We start from the raw sequence: 20281 nt of genomic DNA on the forward strand, positions 1-20281 counted from the left end.
CCCACTAATGGCACTGAACTTACAGGATATTTTTTGGACATCTCTTCAAAGGAGGTCGCAGAACCCTAACTATAAACAAGGAGGCTTTTTATTTGACCTTTAGACTAACTAGCTCTAAGCAACACAAATAAGATTCTCTCATTAACTGATCTAATTTTTAGATGCTAGGAACTTACCCAGAGGCTATTACAGGTCAAAGGAGTGTTTTTCTGCATCCTCTCAAATTTACCTCACCTGCTTGGGGCATATTCCTTTGTGTTTCTTCCTATTACACTAGGTCAAGTGCAGCAGTTGTTTTGACCATTAACAGAAGGGTTCTCCTCAAATGTTCTGTGCTGGTAAGGCAAGTGGATTTTGTTTCATTGGGTACAGTGCAGCAGTTTTGGTCAGATTCATTAATTTACCCTGTGCATTTTGTGTATGTTTGAGAAATGGAGAATTGGACATTGTTAGGCAAGGGTTACTATATGCAGACACTAGTAGACAGGGAAGATGTGCTCCCATTGTGATCTCACGTAAGTGCCAGTTTTATAACTTGTTGTAGGTTTGACAGATGTGAAGTTTTTTTGTAATGTTTCAGCTATTTCAGGTTTCATGATTTTTGTGAGGCTCATCAGTTTTGTCTGCTCAGAATGAGACGTAGAGTCAAGAGCAAGAAGAATATAATTCTTGAGATTTCTAAAAATAACATCTTCAAGTTGTTAAATGTCCATGGACAGAGGTAGTCGGACCAATATTTTTGAATCATTATGTTAATAAATGCTTGAATCTGTTTACCTTAGTGACCCTGAACTCAACTCTTCCTTGTTTATGTATAATACATTATGGTGTGTTTCCTTTTCTTGCTGTCAGTCTTGTGAAATAAGACATTTACATCCCACAAGTTCTCCATTCACCCCTGGGCTTGTTCTGCAGGCTAAAAGTATGCTGTTTCCAAGGTGCATTTTGTGACAGATCCTCATGCCAGGCTTTGTGCTGCGTTTGTTTGCTGCTCTGGAGCTCATCAGGCGTGGGCAGGCTCAGACTCTCTGGGCTGCTCTGCCCTCTGGCTCTGCGTAAAGGAGCATCTGGTACCTGACATCTTCAGACAGTGATACAGATCTGGCTGAACAGCCTGAGAGCAAGGAAAAAGTCCTCAAGAAACTCATCAGTTTTGGCTCTGTTTACAAGGTTTGTTACAGCAGCCACTTCTCCTGCAGACACGTTCCAGCTCTCACTGGCTGCCGGGAGGGTGACTTGGCATGCAGCTCCTGTGCCTGCAAATAGAGGGGGAAAACCTGGTGTTAGCCTCTGCTCGAACACATGATTTCGAGGGGGAAAGCTGTCAGCAGTTACCCGAGCCCTTGTAGAGCTTGTTCACACATCTGTGTCTAAATTGTGGAGGAACAACAAAGGGAAAAATCAACCCCTTCCCTGTTTCAAGTGTTGGATGTTTCTAATCTACATGTACAGCTGATGCTTGTATGCAAGTCACAAGTGTCTGTAATCTGTTACAAATGTTAAAACTCCCCTGGGCAGTACTTTGTGAACTTTGGTGTTAAGATAGATAAAGAGGAGTATCAGCAAATGTGTTGAAACTGAGGAAATCCATGTGTGAGAAGGGAGTTTTGCAGTACGATCTGCAAGTAAGTACAGCACAAGTATGATAGCAGCCTTTCTTTCTGGTCGACTTGGCTGGAGAGACAAGTTTAAGGTTATAAAGTAATCAAAATTTTGACAGCCCTCTTAGAAACTATTGAATTAATTCAATTGCCTTTGAGGGATTTTCTTTGCTCCCTACACTAATTTAAATTCAGAATTTTCAGATTATTTTAATAATCATATGAGAGAATAAAACGTTTTTTTCTCAGAAGGGAGATAATAAACATGGTGTAATATATTAATAAATAGCCATAATACAGAGAAGGTGTGTCAAGAAATGTTGCGATCCCTCCAGAAAGAAGCTTTCTTTACAGCTTTATAATCTGTCCCCCTCCACTTTACTTGCCCTGTCCCTTGTGCACTGCAAGGGAACTCAGTTTAGCCTGAGGGAGAAATAAAATCTTGCTGATGGACTTGCCTGTTGTGTATTTGTTGTCTAGCTGTCCAGTATATGACAAAGGTATGCTATAAAAAAAAAACCAAAACAGAATGGAAGAAGACTCAGAGATCACTTAGGGAAGTTATCAGAGATACAACTTCCAGTTGTGTCTTTTCCAATGAAATTTTTGTGAGAATGCTAGAGTAAAAGGGTATTGCAGTAAATTTGCAGATTCCAGGCAGAATCAGACTGGTGTTACATAATTTCAATCATTTTTTTAAAAAAATTATTTTAAAATATTTTTTTTTGTCAATCCAAATGCAAGTTTTGATTCTGCCCTAGCAAAGAAATTTAGGATTTTCTCTTAAAAAAACCCTAAATTAATTAGTTGTTTTTTTAACATAAGAAAACAATGTCAGGAATGGAAGTGAGGTTTTAATGAAGCTGTTTATTCAAAGGGTGCAGCTGAAAATGTTTAGCAGGTACAGAGATCTCAAACAGGAAAAAAAGTTGGAACTGAAGATGAAATAATTTCTATTGTGATTATTACATTTGAGTGAGACCCTTGTGCATGCTGAGTGCTGCATGGTGGAGAAATTATTTTCATGGCTTGAACTTGCATTATGAAATTCTGGGGGAGGCAATCTCTTGCTGGTATCTTTGAGTGGCTGCAGTTGGGTACCAGGTTGCTATGGTAACGGATGAAGGCATGCCTGTTTAAACATCCTCTAAGCACAATGGTATTTTCAGTCTAGGGCTTCGAATAAGACCTGTCATCTTTCCTTCTTTGTTGTTTGCATTAATTATCTGTCTATCAGTTCTCTGAGCAGAACTGCTGCTTAACAGGGCATTTTCTACCCTATATTTATATCTGTCTCCCTGTTGCCCCTTGAAGAAAGCTGACCTGCAGTGGAAACTGGACCCAGTTATTGTCCTGCATGAAGTGGTGGCACAAGTGGCATATTGCAATTTGGGGCTGATTCTGTTTACGTAGTGCTTGAAAGGAGGAGAAGGTACCACTAGGTGATGAAACATTATGCACGAAATCAGAATAATAGCATCAGCCATCACATTTTTGAGTGAATTTTATGTTTTAATGCAGCTGTTTCTCCCTCTTGTGAGAAAGAGGGGCAGTTTTAAAGATCTGCTCTTTGCTAGTGATATGCATGAATGTGAGAAACCAGAGGCAGTGCTGAACTGTGAAACTTGTTAAGGGTTAAACTTCTCAAGATATCTTCCATCACATGTGATAGATTTTCTCAGGCTTTGTTTCACAGACTTTGTGCATGCTCTCTTGGTGGCATTTGGTGTTTTAAGCACAGAGAACCCACCCTGACTCTTGCCCAGAAAAGAGGTTATGGTTTATAAGAGTTTCCTGCAACAGTTCTTTGCTTCTGAAGAACAAACCTGGTGCCCCAGTCAGTATTCATGTGCTAGTATTCATTTCCATTTTAAGATGGTTTTGTTGCTGTTTCTGGTGCCTTATCTTGTCCTTGTAACACTTTGGCTCAGACATCTCCCTCAGCAACATCCAGTCCACTTGCTTTTATTATAGGAGCAGTCCAAGAGCCCATCTGGGGTCTCGTGTACAGTTCCAGTGTACAGGTATGGGGTGATACTGGACTTCTGTGATTCCAAACATGGAGATACTAAAACCAGCAACATTCCCACTTGTCAATATTGCAGTGTAATGTGGTATCTGTGATGTCTTGCCTTACTCTGTAGTGTGCATGCTGTGAGACCTTTGCGATGCCATCTGACCCTGCTGAGCCTCTGCTTTCACTTCTTGCACCTTTCTCCCTTCTTTCACTTTTGTAACGAGGGAGAGGAGGAGGTAGAGATTGGATGTGTTCCCCACCTTTGTCAGCAGTGATCTGCCTAATTTCTCCAGCAAACTTTGAACCAGAAGAGAGCTGTCAAGTCGGTGAGAGAGGGGGATGGACCACCAGACCTTAAAAGGGATTAAGTGATCAGGTGGTGCTTAGTTTGGCAACCCTATAGGCCACACCTTTCACTGTAGAGTGAAGCCCAAAAGATACATCCCTGCATCTACAAATATCTTATCTGCTGGAGGAGCATGGAGCAGCATGTTATTAATGAGCTCAATCCTCCCCTCACCACTGGTTTGATTTTCTGTGTTTGCATCAGGAAAAAGTGTTACCCACTTCTAACAGGTACATCTGTGAATGTATAGGGGGGGAAAAAAAAAGGTGGCACCTGTCCCAGAGTAAATAATAGGGAACAGGCAGTTGGTAGGTAATAAAGGAGATGAAAGGTTCATAAGGAAACACAGAAGTGGCATCTGGGATGACCACTATGAGCTGTCTGTGTTTCGGTTAAGTCTAAAGAGCTTCTCTGTCTAGTCAGGTCTTGGAAATAAACTGCCTTTTTTCCCAGCTGTACTAAAGTGCATGCTCATTAGATACACAGATCTTGTATTCCTTAACTGGTGTTGGTAATTGAATATTGTGAATTGATTAATTGATCAGTCAGTATTAGCATTATAAGCCAACAGAAACCTGCAGTGATAACAGCCTTCAGATGATGTATTGGTTCTGTAAATTTTTAAGAACTGCTATATTGATCCTATCCCAACTGATGAAATATTTGCCTTTTTTTTTTTTCCCTCTGTAATTGGGAAAGCTACATTTATTTTATTTAGGCATTCTGTTGCTTATTTCTCCATCAGGAGCCAATCTCTTTTTGCCAGTTGTTTGAAGGGATGGCCTGTGTTTACATACCATGACTATTTTCTGTATTTTGTTCTTCCTTGGAATCCTGAAATATTTGTGAGTGTAGTCCAGCTCACTGATCCAGACAGATGTTTTTGCAATATAATTTCCTCAATAAGGAAGTACAGAAAGACCTTTATCAGTGTCATTACGGGTTTTCTCACTAGCATTTATGTGAAAACCCAAGATAAATAAGCCCGTGAAGGTAGAAATAGAAGCAGGACACTACTGTCTTTAAATAGAAACATATGCTGCTTTTCTTTAGAAAATTACAAATATTTTAGATAGATGGGTCTACACCATTGTCACCTTTTTACAGATGGGAAAACAAAGAGCTTAACTGATTTACCCAGCACAGTGCAGCAGGTTCACTGCAGTGTAGGGAGCAGAACCAGATTTGCCTGCTCCTGAGCCACCAGGTTATTCTGTAGTACATTTAATGTCTCTCATTTGTATTCTTTCTCTGTCCAGGGCTGTTATATTTTCTTCATTATTGTTCAGTCAGGCCACCCTAGCTTTGGTTTAGCTTCTGTTTTTCTGGCTAGAGCTTTTGCTATGTCTTCTGTGGCAGCCTTCTGCTTGGAACAATATGCTTGGATGACTCCTTCTCATAAACTATCTGTACTAGGCCACAGAGAGAAAACTGATTAGTAAGGCAGAGAGCCAGAAAGGATAGATAAATTATGATGTATGAGTGTGGCTTATAGCTCAACTTAATTCAATGCATCCTGTTGGTTCAAGAGGGTGACACAACCCTCTGGAATATAACTCCTGTCATCCCACTCACATGTGGCTAAAGTAAGGACCTCAGTTCTTACAAATCTCAGTTTGTGTGATGAAGCAAAAGGCAGGCATAATCTTAAGCAGCTGAGCAGTCGCAGGCTGCATTCCCTCTGTGTTATGCAGCCTTTCTGGTTCCCTTTGTTCCCACAGTGGCTTGGGACTCTTGCTATAGGGCTTGATGCTAATATTTTCTTCTGCAGTTATGAGGATTTATGGCATCAGAACTGAAATGAGATGTTCCCCCCTGTATTCCCGGTGTTCCTTCTTTTGGTGTCTCAGCTTTAAGAATTGCAAGTTCGAAATAAGCGTGTTAAGAAAATGGATGAAGAATGACACAGTGTTTTTGTGTACATTTACCCATATTTTTATTTTTGTTGCCTCACACAAAGACACAAGATTCTGTCTCTTCTGCAGTCAGACCACTTGCTCTTTAGTAGAAGAAACCTGTGACCTGACAGGGTGGGTCCTTGGCTAATATACTTTAAAATACTCAGATCTGGAATGCAAGCACTCGTGACAAGCTTCAGGACAGTGAAATTTAGGACAGTCCTAATAAAACTTCTTCCTGTTTTTTTTTTTTTGGGGGGGGGGTTATAGAAGATGATGTTCGTTTTTTTGAGAACAGGTGTGAAAATCTTGTGTGTATGATCAGAAGTATTCTTCAACTGGTTTTCTTTTTGTCTTTTAGGTCTCTCAGCAGCCAAACTGCTGACTGAGTCAGGCTTGAACGTGGTGTTGCTGGAAGCTAATGACAGGGTTGGTGGAAGAACTTTCACTGTAAGGGTAATTATCTCCAAACCCACTTATACTAATTATATGTACATATAGTATATACTACACATATGTATAATTATACACATATACAGTGCATATACAGTGCATATACACATATACAGTGCATGTATATGTATATATGTATAATATACATATGCAATATGAATAGTGTACATAAATGTATTTATCTTTCTTGCTAGAGCACCTACTTGAGGGAAAATTTAGAGAGTACTGTCAGATGGGAAATTCCTGATATTGTCCTAGCAAGAGTAGGGTAGGATGGGCATGATGGTGGAGACAGAAGAGTTCTATGTGATCTGCAGGCTCTGGAGTTATCAATCCTTTCCTATGGGAAGTAGAACATGATTATCTACATTTCATAATAATTTCCTGAGGAGAGAAATGGGAGAAATCTCTATGAAAAAAACCAATATAAGGCCAACCATGCCATGAAGAGCCTTGAGCTGAACCGTAACAGTGATGTTGGGTAGAGGAAAGACAGGAGTGACTGGAAACTAGAACCAGCATGTCTCCTTTCACTTTTTTACCTTCTGCCCAACTGGACTGGGAGACCCCCTTCCACTCTGCTCATTAGAAAAGTTTACCTGTGCTGCTTCCTAATACAGTCTGTTTTGAACTGATATGAGATGCCTGACTGACCAAGAATCACACAGATGTTCCTTCCTGGCTCTGTCCTTCTCCTTCTGTCTGTCAGGCTCTGTCCTCCCAAGTGTTTGTTAAGGCTGTAATGTAACAAACAGGCCAGCTAACTGGTTATGAGCTCCTTAGCTGACAGTCTCAGTTATCACCACACCAAAACTCCACCAAAGAACTGAGGTTTTCCACAGGGAGAGGAATCTTGGCCGAAATATTCAGGGAGTGTTTTGTTTAAAGAGTTTCTCTGGACTGCTCTTTTAACTTGCATGCTATTGACAAAGGGCTTACCTTTTTTAATTTTTCCTCCCGTTTTGTGTGTTTTGTTACAAACTAGAATAAGCAAGTTAAATATGTGGACCTTGGAGGAGCTTATGTGGGGCCAACACAAAATCGTGTCCTGCGGTTGTCTAAAGAGTTAGGAATAGAGACATATAAAGTGAATGAAGTTGAGCACCTGATACACCATGTCAAGGTAAGATGCTGCCTAAGCATGCTGTTGTAGTGATCTCTCTCATTGTTTTCCATCCATGCTGCAGTGGAGTTCAGGTGTGCAATATCAGAGTTTCTTGGAGAAAAATAAGTATGCTGGTAATGAAGAACTCAAGCAATTTACTCTGTGCTTACATGTACCCTATAGACATGTGCTGTTAGCTGATGCCTTGGTTCAGGTCTTAGTTAAAAGCTCTCAAAAGCTTCATTGTTTATAACCAGTACAACCGTGACATTTCTGTACATGTCAGCTGTGATATATGCTGCCTGAGGTGTCTGAATGTCCTTTTTGGGAGACCTAGAAGTATCTGCAATCTGGCTGAAATTTTCTCAGGGTTGGCTTCCTAAACCAATGACAGTTACTGTCTTGACTGAAAGAAATGTGGGAGGTTAAATCCAGTTTTGCTGATGGGGAAACTAACAGGCAGAATAGAAAAAAGGCATTGTAGTAGTAATTTGCAATAGGATCTAAGAGTCAAATGTTGGTATGGAGGCAGATCTAAATGGTCTGTTCATGATCTGAAAGAGGACAGTGATGGCAAAGCTGTTGAAAAAGCCCACACATACTCAGTATTTGTACTATGCTTTCTCCAAAAATGAGTTTTCTCTTTTACTGATATAGACCAGTGTTGCACTCCCACAGAAGGGAGGGTCCCTGTGTTAGTCCTGGGGAAATTAACATCGAGTTTCATTATATGTTTACAAACACTCGTTGCACAATGACTGGCAAAATATTTGTCAGATAGTTGACTTTTGATCAAAGGTTAAAGAAAACATTGACAGATATAAAAACAGCAATAGAGAAAAGGTGTTCTGCTGTATATTTTCCAATATTTTTCCCACTCAGTTGATACTAAAAAGTGCTGTCAAAGTGATTTGCTTTGGTGACTGTCTGGAGTTACTTCTACTGTGGATACATCCACACTATTCTGTTTTGCATGCCCCTGGCATCACCCAATCTTGTTCACTCTGTTTAGCCTTCAGAGTCTCCTCAGTGGCAATAAGAGGTCATGCCATGATGGGAAACTTTAATGGCAAAAGACAATTGATGTGGTCAGTCAGGATGAACAACTGTCAGGGCAGCCTAGCTGGATTTGCATGGACAGTGCTGCCAGAAGTCACGGAAGCCAAAGCTGAAGCTGACATTTGGGCCCCATCGATTGTCAGCAGCCAGTCAAGCATAGCTACTTGTTTGGTAAGCCAGACCCCACTTTCTTTTAGGATCTCTAGAGACCAGCTTTTGGGGGAATATTGGTATTAGTATGTTGATTCAAATAATATTTTGTTCTCCAACAGGCTTTTAGAGTGAGGAAAACAGAGAACCATGCAAAAAGAATCAGGTTTTGCCAAACAAAATCTGTCTTTACTTCAGTCGCAAGTGTCTGACTGTATGAGTTGCTAGAGGTTGTCCATAGCCTTTTACCATCATCTGTGGATACCTTTTAGCCCAGGGCAGTGAGTGCTGGTATTAGTCACGTCTCTCAGCTTTCCTCCCTGCACAGCACTGTCAGGACTTGCTGGCATTCAGAGATGTGTTCCAGGCTTGCAGGGGCTTTGTATGGATGTTGGGTGTAGAAAGAGCCTTGAGTTGTGACACAGAGGCATTAGGACACAAGTTGAGGGAAATTATAGAGTAGTGTGACTTGCATCCAGCTACCTAGAGGTGGCAGATGCCCCTCTGTTCCTGGAGTCATTCAAGCCATCCAAGTCTGCAGATATGGGGTGCTTGCTACTTTGGTTAATGCCTGCATTTGTGCAGACAGGTCCTAGGGGAGCTGTCAGGAAGGCTGAGGGCCTGGGCTTGTTCCAGAACTTTTGCTGGCTGAGGTGCTGCCATGGCATGCTAAGGGTCTGCAGGCTGGATTCAGACAGAGTTTGCAGACTCAGGCTCCCTATGTGGATACCTGTGGGAGAGCTCCTGAACAGAGAAATGTGTTCAAGGACTCCCTGGTAGTCAAGCAGGAGGCAGGGAGAGGAGATATTCCGCAGTAAGTAGCTCCTCCTATGAATCTCCTAGTTTCACTCGTTTTAAATCTTTTACTTCTTTTTTGCTTCCATTCGTACAGCTATGGAAAAGTATTATCATAGCTGAAGAATTACATGCAGTTAAAGAATTAGAAGATCAACAGTATATAGTAAAGGCACGGTGTTTTGTGGCCAAATCACTGCAATAATCTCTTGCTTTTTGCATTTCATGTAACTGTAACACATTCCTTGCAGATTCCTTACTTTCAGCAACATGGCTTGCCCTTGTGTTCCCTGAAAATGGACAGTCTTCTTGTGCTTCCTGAAATTTAAGCAGCCGTCTAAAGTCATAGCTTGCAAATTGAATTCCAAGAAATACAAAGGTCTGTTGTCCCTTTGTGAATTTGAATTCACAAGCTGACCCAAGCTTTGTGACTGTGGCCAAATCTAATTAAATTCTGAACGACAAAATTCTGTGAACCCCGAGAAGCAATGAAACCTAAAGATTTTAATACTTCTGTCACTACTCTATCAAGCATCACAGTGCATCTTGTAAAATCAGCTGCTGTTTTTATATAGACCCAAAGGCAAAATCCAGCCTTTCATAGTTAATTAAATTAATTTTAGAGGCTTTTTAATACAAGTAATATATGCAGCTTCTTTGTACTACAAAATGAAAAGAGTGCATTTTGTTGATCTCTGGGTGGGTCTTTGCTAATTAGGCGTTACAAACTTGATTGGGTTCTGTGGTTCCCCCCCCCCCCCCTTTTTTTTTTTTTTAAATGTCAGTTTCTATTATGTGATTGTTTTTTGTCTTACTTCTGTGTATGATATTTTCACAGAAACTTGAAATTATATTTTTCTTGCCCAACACTTTTTTCTTTCCCTCCACTTGTTTATCAGCCTTTTTCACAGTCTTTGAAAGGAGATTAGTATGTTCTTTTCATTTGTGTAAATACTGGTTCATTAGGGAGAAAATTATTATAGCTCTGCAAATAGTATTTGGTAGGCAAATTACTGCCTGAACACGGTTGCTTTTCAGTAGCATAACTGAAGTTAGATTCATAAATCCAGATTTAAGAAGCAAAAGAACTATCCTAGAAGCCATCATCTAACAGTAAGCAGCTGTAAAACACTTGTTAAAATAAGATAAAACTAGATAATTTTTCTTTAGCTGCCCAAGAGCAGATTTTGGGCCCTACCGTAGATAAGTAGATTTGCAGCTTTTGACTGGTGATTTTTATTTGTTTCACCAAAATGACACTTTTGTCTTAGAAAAACAAAGAGAAGTATATAAAGTCAGGGAAATTTTTACCTGTGCCATATAACAGTCCCTGGAAAAAAAGAGTTGAAATATGAAAGTATTTCCATTATTGTGAAGGTTTAATGATACACATATTTGCTTTGAGAATTCAAAATGCACTTTGCTTTTGTGCAGTCCCAGCAGCCATGAAACTTTCTTGCATTTTAAGACACAAATTTATCAAATGGAACACAGGTTCCTTTGGTGAATAAGCTAACAGTGGAACTGGTTTACTCTGCTACCCACAATCTGTGAAAAAAAACCATTCCTTCATGTGACTGGCTTGACAAATTAATCTTTTTAGAACTTGATTCCTTCATATACAGTCAGCTTGATCCACTATTTGCCCTGCTGTGGTGGCAACTGAACACACTCTGGTCCCATTTTCACTGATGGAGAGATTGAAGAAAACCTGGAAAGGCAAGCTGTCAACAAGCCTCCTCTTGCTGGCCACATTAGACCATCAAAGATTGTTTCTCAATATCAAGTAACAAGCCTGTGGTAGATCTCCAAAACTGCCATTCCTGCACCTTGTCATTTCTTCCAGGTGTTTTTTCTACCAGAGTCCATGATTCTGCCTGGAATTTCCCCAGCTTTCAGTGTCCTTGCTACAAAGTGGTGATAACAATTAATCCTATTAATCTCTGAGTTGTCTCAGTGCAGACCATGGATAGTGCCAACACCTGGCTTAGGAAACTGCCTATTCTGGCAATTTATTTCACCTGAAACAGTCCTGCTAGTTGTTCCTTTAACACCAAAAGGCAGGCTTGGCATTGCACACATCCCTGGGGGTGTGTGTGTATCTAGTGGTATATTTCAGGTGAAAATACTGGGTGAGACATCTTGCACCCCTCCCTACTCATTGGACAGGCTCTTGACAGTGAGTTGCTGGTTACTTCCTTAACTCAGTTAAGCTCCCTGTAAAGGAATGGAGTTTTCTCATGCCTGTTCATCTGCCAGCAGCACTGGCTAGAGTTGGCCAAATGCATGTCATGCCCTCTTTAAGTTTAGCATTGCTCTCATAAGCAATTGGCATCTCTGGGGAGAATGATGTTGTGAAGCTGGTCTGCAGCACATTACTGAAGGTGAATTTTTACTCTCAGACACACAATACTTTTAACTAGGCCCACAAATCTGCACTAATCTTGGTGGGTTGTATACTGATCCACAGCAGATCTGCAGGAAAAAAAACCTGCATTTCTCTTGGGTGTTATTAATTTTACAACACTATTGTGCTTATTAAAATGCAGTTTGCTGTGGTCTTGTTCATGAATAAAAAATGTGATGGTCCTGTTGTATTGGGATTTAATTAGCATCTGGGCAAGTAACTCCTGGTATCTAAAGTTATAAAATTTATTGCTGTTTCCTCTGTGATATGAGCGACATATGCACTGAATCTAAGCAATATGATTTATTTAAGCTTTTAACCCATTTCCCTGCAAATCTAAGAGCAGTATCTCCTGGCATAGTCTGTATTACACAGTGTAACAACTTAAATGGATTTTTGATTGACTAAATCACTTTCATTTTTCCTTGTATATCTTAATTAGAGTGCAGTCAGACAAAGAAAAGTTCGTGAGACTGTCAGTTGCCATCAATTAAGCGAGACAAATGGCATCACATCTTTTGCTTTTTCTACTTTTTGCTGACAATTTGTAAGTGAGAATTGGGGAACTGAGAAGAATACATCTGAATCCTTAAGAAGCTGGTAATCTGTTATACTGAAAAGGAAGCCAAATAAGTTAAAAAATGGTTCAATTGCTACAGGGCTTTGGCAGTTTTATGAGTCGTTACTGGAATGCAGATCTACGTTATTTTAACATTTTACTTGAAATGAGGATGCAAGTGCCATATTGTTAATCGTATTTTCTTGTAGCCTCAAAAGCCTCAAAAGTGAGTCTGAGGACTGGATAGGCTGAGGCTGGTGAAAGCATCTTTGAGACGCCCACGAGGGATATTTTCTACTCTGTGAATGAAGAGCAGTCATTGGCAGGAGTGTGGGAAAGGCTGTTCTTTTTTGGTCTCATTGGACATGCCCTACAAATAAAAGAGCATCTTTGCTTTTTGTGCCAGCCACCTGGCAGTAATCACAAGAAAGAAGTTAATTATTGGATGTTTTTAATTAAGAGATGGGTACTATTTGCATTATAGCAGTCTGAAAGAAGGAAGATAATGTACAGCAAATCTGCAAAGTGATCGCTTTCAAAGGGGCCTGTAAAGCAAGGTCTTGCAAGGGATGTTTATTGATCAAAAAGGCTGAAAGATGGTTGCTGTGACCTAATGGTACCACCAGGATAAAAATAGGAAGAAGAACAAACTGGAAATAAAGTATACGTTTCTTAATCAAATCCAAATGGAAAGAAAATTCCTCAGTCTTAGCCCCTCCAGGGTCTGTTCCCTAGCAGATAAGGAAAAGCAGCCATGCTTCCATCTAGCTTATTTAATTTAGGCTGTTCAGGGAACAGCTTCAATTGAATCTGATTGTAAGAACTGATTTTTGTTTCCCTGGAGAAGGAGATTGAAGTCTACAGAAAATCAGAATTAGAGAAATGTGTTTCATATAGGAGCAGCTGTCTGAGGATACTAAGTTTCACACACCTGTCAATTTTTTTTCAGGTTTAGTTTTTTTAACATAAGAAACTTAATAGCCTGACGTATCTCAGACAAAACAAATGAGTCCACTTTTCTCATTTCAAGACAGTGTTTTAGTTGTGAGAAAATATGTGTGCACTGTTTTCATGGTTAAATTTTCTGTGGCCAGACCTCATTTGATAGCTTTCTCCAGAATGAAACTCCTCTTTTCACTTGTTTTACTTTATTTATGCCCATTCATCTCCTTTTGGGAGGGAATTATTTTTTTTTTTTAAGACCAGTTCTAGAAATACTGAGAAGCTTTTTATTGATTTTATCCACCTTGTTGGCAGGTTTAATTTAGGTTTTGAAAGCTACAGGCAGGCCTTTTTTTTTTTCAAGGAGTATTTAGAACCACAGCCGCTATAAACCTGTGCTTCATAAGACACTTCAATGCTTTTTTAAAAGATGCTTTAGTGTCCAGAACAGAAAACCCCTTTCTAGTAGAAAGGAGACTTGGTTACCTCTTTTCTCAGCTGATTTGAACAAGTATTTATATTCACTTCTAAATTCAGGAGACATCCTCAGTTTCCCTTTCTGAATTACTTCAGTGTTGTTTTTCTCATTCTGCCTTTTGCAGACAGGTCAAGTATTCCAGCAATTGTAGGACTGATTTTGTGGCAGAGTGAAGATGGACTTTATTTCTGTAATATGGCAGAAACAAATTGTTCCAAATTAACTCTTTTTCTTTCAGAATGCATGTTCCAAACTAACGTCTGGCTATGCTATACTTAAAATGCAATTACCTCTACTGACCAGATTTCACAAAACACTCTAGCATCCAAAGCTGATGATCCCAAACTAGATACTGAAAGATATTTGGAGGATATTTTACCATTTCTTATTATTGTAGCTTTCTGCCATTAGTTATCAGGATTTTCTTGTGCTGCTGTGTCTATGTATCTTTTTTTTTTTTTTTTTTTTTTTTTTCCTTCAGGATATCTGTCAGTATAGTAACCAGCTGAGCATATGAGCTCCTGAATAATCTATCAAAGAAAGGAACTTCAATGAAGCAGACACTGTTATGGTTTTCTAAGGAGAACACTTGTAGTTCTCTCAGCTTATTTTATTGAGAAGTATGACTACACAGGAGGCTTAGTCCCACTGACACATAGTGATAGATGGTATGTATTTAAAAAACAGCCACAAAAAAGAACACCCTCCCCCAAACCAAACTAAAAGGATAGTTTTCCATAGGGCAGCAGATGAGAAAATCAGTGTCTGACGCAGGTACGGAGTTACAGCCTGAAGTGATGCTGTGCTGTTTCTTCATTCTCCTTCTCTCGGCTTTGCATCTTACCAATTCTGTGCTCTCTATATAAATGGTGCTACTATGATTTTAAGGTGTGTGTGATGTACAGTGCTGTGAATCAGCAGAGGGCACTATGTACCTATAAGCCCATGTAACTGAATTAGCAGGTAGAATGACATCTTGGTGAAGTGAGAATCTTCAAGGTTTAGATGATTTAGCTGAGGGAATATCAGTGCTGATTCAGTGATGCAGAGTGCACCACACCAACTTATTCCTTCCAGTGAAAGCTGGCTATATTTCTGAGAAGCTTATACTGTGCTATAAAAATGTATGGAACATTGGCACCAGAAGCTTCAGTTCACAATACTGCATCCCACTCAAGCACTACCTGGGCACATAACCTTTAGGGGAGCATGAAGTCATCTTGTGTCTGCAAATGCAGCAGACTTGCTCCTAAAATCCCACGCTGAATTGAGAAACTGATGTTGTTTCCTGGCAGAGTGTGTCCCTTCTTGGCCAGCCATTCACTCACTCTCAGCCTCCTCCCAGGAGGAAATGCACGGATGGAGTCCAGTCCCAATGCCCTCCCAACTACTGGGGCTGAAATTCACTTCCCATGCTGTTTGTTTTTTCCCTTTGACCTGAAACAGAACTGGAGTATGCAGAAAGTTTATTTCTGTACTATTTAAATTACATGAGTCCAGTGTAACTAAGCCAAACATTGGTCCCTGTGAAACAGATGGAGGAGAAAATCTATTGGGAATTGTAATATTTGTGACAAACACTGGATTTCACATTTCCCTGTTTGTTTATTCCTGAGGCAGCTGGGTTGCATGAATTTTCTCCCTATAGTTTGAGCTTCTCCGGTGTATTTAGCCCCTCCTGCAGCAACTGCCTTTGTAAGCAGCAAGTGACCCATACAGTAGCAGGTAGACCCCCAGCTGCTGATGCTAGTGTTTGGCTTTCAGAAGCATTGCAAGTGGCATCATGATACAGTTTTAAAGAAATATGTGTGCATGTATTAAATATCACTGAGCCCTTAAAAAAACCAACCAAACAAAAAAAAACCAAGAAGAAAAATAAGAAGTACTTTGGAGCATTAGAATGCTCATGTTGAAATATGTCAAATGATCAGAAGATCTGAACGGGTGATTAGTATTGCTGGTGATTATATTGCTCTGATTTGGGTACAAAATATTTTAAAAGGAAATATTAAATTTATTATTAAATATTAAAATGAAAGGAAATATTTTGTACGTATGGGGGCACATTTTTCATCTGTGTCTTGTTTTCCTTTTGAGATTATTCAGCACCCGGAGGTACGAAGAATGCTATTGCCAGCAACATGATACAAAGGGCATATTTTGCATAAAAATCTATAAGGTGGTTGTTTTTGCAAAAGTGGAAGTTATCAGGAGCTGAAGTGCTTCAGTTTTTTGGAAACTAATCAGGCATGTGGGTAGTCCTTCTTTGGTGCTGCTATTTTTGTTTCTGTGTAGAGCCTAGTCTTGCAGTTTCTTCTCAAACAGAATTGGGTTTGACAGCTCCTGAAATTTTGTCTGTATGAAAAATAAGGATCAAGCCTTAAGTGTAATGTCTTAGGAGCTCTTGAAAGTAACTTCACAGGAGACTCCCTCACTCCTATGATTGTTTTTAGTTTTCCAGGTTGAAGTTTATTCTTCTGCTTTATGAGACTTGTAACTCCAGATTTCTGCCACAAGAGACATATCTGATTTTCCTTTCAGCAGTTTAAATGCAGTGAAATAGAAGAATACTAAAACAAAGATATGTTTTGTGTGTCTCTTAGCTATGCATGCATGAGGAAGCACCACAGGGAATTCATAAGACTTGAGTTAACTCACAGGGGATAACTCAGTCAGGATTGCCTCTGGCAGAGCAGGAAGCTCAGCACAAAATCAATAATTGGAATAACCCATTCTGATGCTGTCCTGGTTTTCTTGAGCACAGCAGTATAAGTGTTTCATAAATCTAAATCTAGAGAAATGCTAGGTACTTAAAACCAAACTGATATGCTCTGTCTTAAGGATACCTACATGGTGCTTACCCTAGTGAAAGGTGTCTCCAGTGGTCAGAAGAAACCGCAGTCAAACTGACCTCTTGCTGCCACAGGATTTAATTACAGTGTTTTAATGTACCCGAAAGGCTAAAAGGTGATTAGCAACATGGTTCAGATGTTACTAGCTAGGACAAGAAGGTCTGGAAGGTCAGACTGAAAGGAAGTCTAAGAGCTTTTGCTGCTCTTTCATAGCTTTTTGGCAGCAGAGTATGGACATGTGCCCTGGTGCAAATTAATTTCACATTAAGAGATTTACATGACAATACCCAAGTGTCCACTTCGGGACCAAATGCTTTGGGTGAAGCAAACTCACTGAGTTCACCTCCACCTACAAGGATATGTTTTCCTGATTCCAGTTCAGTGTATTTTCATATGGTTGAGCACAAAACTTGTAGAAATGCACTTTTGTTCTGTGATGATTGGAACCAGAAAAAGACAACCACCCAAACAAAACCCTCAAACCCCAAAAGAACTCAAATTTCTGGAGAATTTGTTAGCATGTGCTGTAATGTTCATTCTTAAATTGGAAGTGTTGAGTTTTCAGCCATGCTACCTCCGGCTCATGAAGTGACTGGAGAATCTACTGTAGTTATGACAAAACTTCTGATTGAAAACTTTTTTTAAAATTATGTTTTGGCATCTTATGAACCATAATGCCTCCTCAAAAGCACTGTCAAATGAAATTGTTGTTTTGCAGCTACTTCTTCATATGTCTATGTACCCAAAAATCAGTTTTTCTTCCTAATTTTCATTACTTTAGAGTTTCTCACAAGGTTTCAGTTCGTCCTGCATCCATACAAAGACTTGTGAAAAAATTGTGTCTTCTTCACTTTCTCTAACCTGTTGAGGTTTTTTTGTAAACTAGTTTTCTCTTATCCATAAGTTTGATGTTTTTGTCTTACTGCTTTTTAAGTGTCTCTCACTTTGAATTGAGAGTCCTCAAAGTTAATAGCCAGCATATTTCAAAGTTATATCTCATTCTGGTTTTTCTGGACCAAGTTTTGAGTCTTCAGGATCCCTTTGTGCCCTTTTGCTGTCTCTTCTGGTGCTTGCAAACACCTGCAGATTTGAATAATGGGCTCATTCTCCCTACTTCCACATTATTTATGAAGAGGGTAAATCAAATCAAGCCTGTTTTTTCAAGTAAGTGGTCTTTGGATACTTCTCATCAACAAGACACAGTGTTGCTGTTGTTGTTACCTGGTTTTAAATATTAAATCTTAATGCAATATTTATTTTGAAAACTGCATGAATGTATTTTTTTAGTATTGTGTTAGTGTGGCACTGCATCAAATATCTGTCAAAGTTGGTACCTCTATCAGTTGACATTCACACTGATGCAGTGCCCACTTAAATACCTAATTTCATATCAGCTTTGAAAAATCAGCTGTGGCACACAATATGGCCCTTGTTTATCAATGTTATGGAGCCCAGAATGTATGATGAAAAAATAAGTAACCACATAGTCCTAATGAGCATTTCATTTTGAATTTTTAATGCTGTTTTGCTGCCATCCATATACTCAGCCAGGGAACTACCACATAAATAAAACCGCTCTACTTGTTACTTGTCTTCTTTTATGCTTAATTTAGCTAGACTTTATGAATATCTAATAGTGGGGATACAGATATTAATTATTAAATTTATAATGATGTAATTAGGAATTCATATTGGCCACACTATCACTCTCAAATTTATAGCCAGAGGTATTGGACTGGACAAATGAGACATTATTAGTAAATGCTACATTTTCTGTAGAGCTGAGGATTTTTAGGTTAACTGAAATTCTCAGTTAAGGTTTTTTTCCTAGGAAGGTCTCTGTGCTATGATTCTAGTGTAAAATAAAGCTAATCACAGCTACTTTGGGGGTTTTTGAAAGAAAAAGACCCTAAAACACTAAATACAATTTCTTCAGTATTTTTTTTCATGAACATTTAGGAGAAAAGAAAAACGGAAATGTGTGTCTCTATTTTTCAGTAATAAATAGCCAATATTTCATCTTGAGCAATGCTATTCCATCTCATTTTTGGAGGCTGATCTTAGTGACTCTACTGCTGCATATTAGTTTTGTTGTCCAGAAGTACCCAATATAAAGCTTTGAAAGTACAAGGCAGTATCACTTCTGCATACAACTGACTTAATTCAACTGTGTATCACACTTTAAGTTGCACTTAACATGTATAATATGTATGTAGAATAACAGGACTACAGCTGAGTTTGGGGTGAACCTCTGGAGGTCATCTTGCTAAACTTCACTTTCTCTAGCAGGGCCACCTAGAGCTGTTTGCCCAGGACTGTGTCTGGGCAGCTTTTGAGTATTTCCAAGGATGTAGAGTCCCCAACCTCTCTGGGCAACCTATGCCAGTGTTTGGCCATCCTCACAGTGAAAAAGTGTTTCCTTGTATGTGGAAAAAGTTTCTGTGTTTCATTTTGTTACCATCACCTCTTGTTCCGCACACCCATGCAGGCATGATCTGTTGAAAGCTCTTATGTGTATTGATTAAACCTGTGCTTTCTTTCAGTGAACACTTAACCATTTGGTGCAGCTACCCACATATAGAAACCATGATTGTTTTCCATTTTTATAATGTTGTGGGTTTTGTGTTTTTTTTTTTATCTTATAGGGTAAATCTTACCCATTTAAAGGTCCATTCCCTCCTATGTGGAATCCGCTGGCCTACCTCGACTACAACAACCTATGGAGGACCATGGATGAAATGGGAAAGGAGGTATGGGATGAGGAATTGCAGCTGATCAGCTTTGTCTCCATGAGTGAAGGTGGGACTAGGTTGCAAATAGGCCAGGCTGCTCTTAACTTGACCAGATCTGGTGCTGGCCAGAGCAGTATCGTGCTATGCATTTTAGTGTGCACTGATGGTCACAGCACATGTTCTATGTGGCATCCTGGCAAGATTTTCTGAAGGCCAGGCAACTGAAACTGCAGTCATACCTTCGTTTTTGCATGGGTTATCATCACTTTGCCTGATGATTTGGTAAGTAATATTTTAAGAGGCCTGAAGACTTCAAATATACACCCTTCTTAACTTTCAAATTCAGCTCAACCATTTTAGTTTGTTACTAGTAGAGTAGTGTATGGTTTTGGCTGAGCTACAAGACTGGAAAACAACAACCTTATAACAAACAAAAAATAAAAACCTAAAAGCATCCTTTGTCAACTACATTACCTGCCAGGAATTTACAGGCTGAATCACATGTAAAGATGAGGTATTTTTTAAAATTCATTGTGCTTTTTTTGTCTTCTTACACCAGCTATTCATTTGCTGTTGAATGTTTTCTTATATCTCCTTAGATTCCCAGTGAAGCTCCCTGGAAGGCTCCACATGCAGAAGAATGGGACAAAATGACTATGCAAGATTTAATAGATAAAATTTGCTGGACAAAGTAAGAAAATCTTTAATATGAAATATAATAGCTTATATATTTATATACCTTAGAGCTCCCTATAGGCATTACTGCTTTGCAAACAGATATACCTACCACTAGAATAACCTTTTTTAAGAAATTGGGTGAGGAAGTCTTGGAATAAAGGACCACAACACCTGTAATCACAGAGTATGTTCTATCATATGTCCATAAC

The 20281-nt window shown here is 39.3% G+C and overlaps 1 protein-coding gene across 2 annotated transcripts in view; it reads left to right on the plus strand.

The window, feature by feature from the left end:
- LOC103534410 (amine oxidase [flavin-containing] B) overlaps positions 1 to 20281 on the plus strand; it is a 52152-nt gene that overhangs the window by 13446 nt on the left and 18425 nt on the right. For both annotated transcript variants that reach the window (XM_030451426.1, XM_030451419.1), the window contains exons 2-5: positions 6224 to 6318; positions 7301 to 7438; positions 19308 to 19412; positions 19994 to 20085. In XM_030451426.1, coding sequence (XP_030307286.1) covers positions 6224 to 6318; positions 7301 to 7438; positions 19308 to 19412; positions 19994 to 20085 — 430 coding nt within the window. The remainder of the gene's footprint in view (positions 1 to 6223; positions 6319 to 7300; positions 7439 to 19307; positions 19413 to 19993; positions 20086 to 20281) is intronic.

Source organism: Calypte anna, chromosome 1, assembly GCF_003957555.1.
Source record: "Calypte anna isolate BGI_N300 chromosome 1, bCalAnn1_v1.p, whole genome shotgun sequence".
NCBI lineage: Eukaryota > Metazoa > Chordata > Aves > Apodiformes > Trochilidae > Calypte > Calypte anna.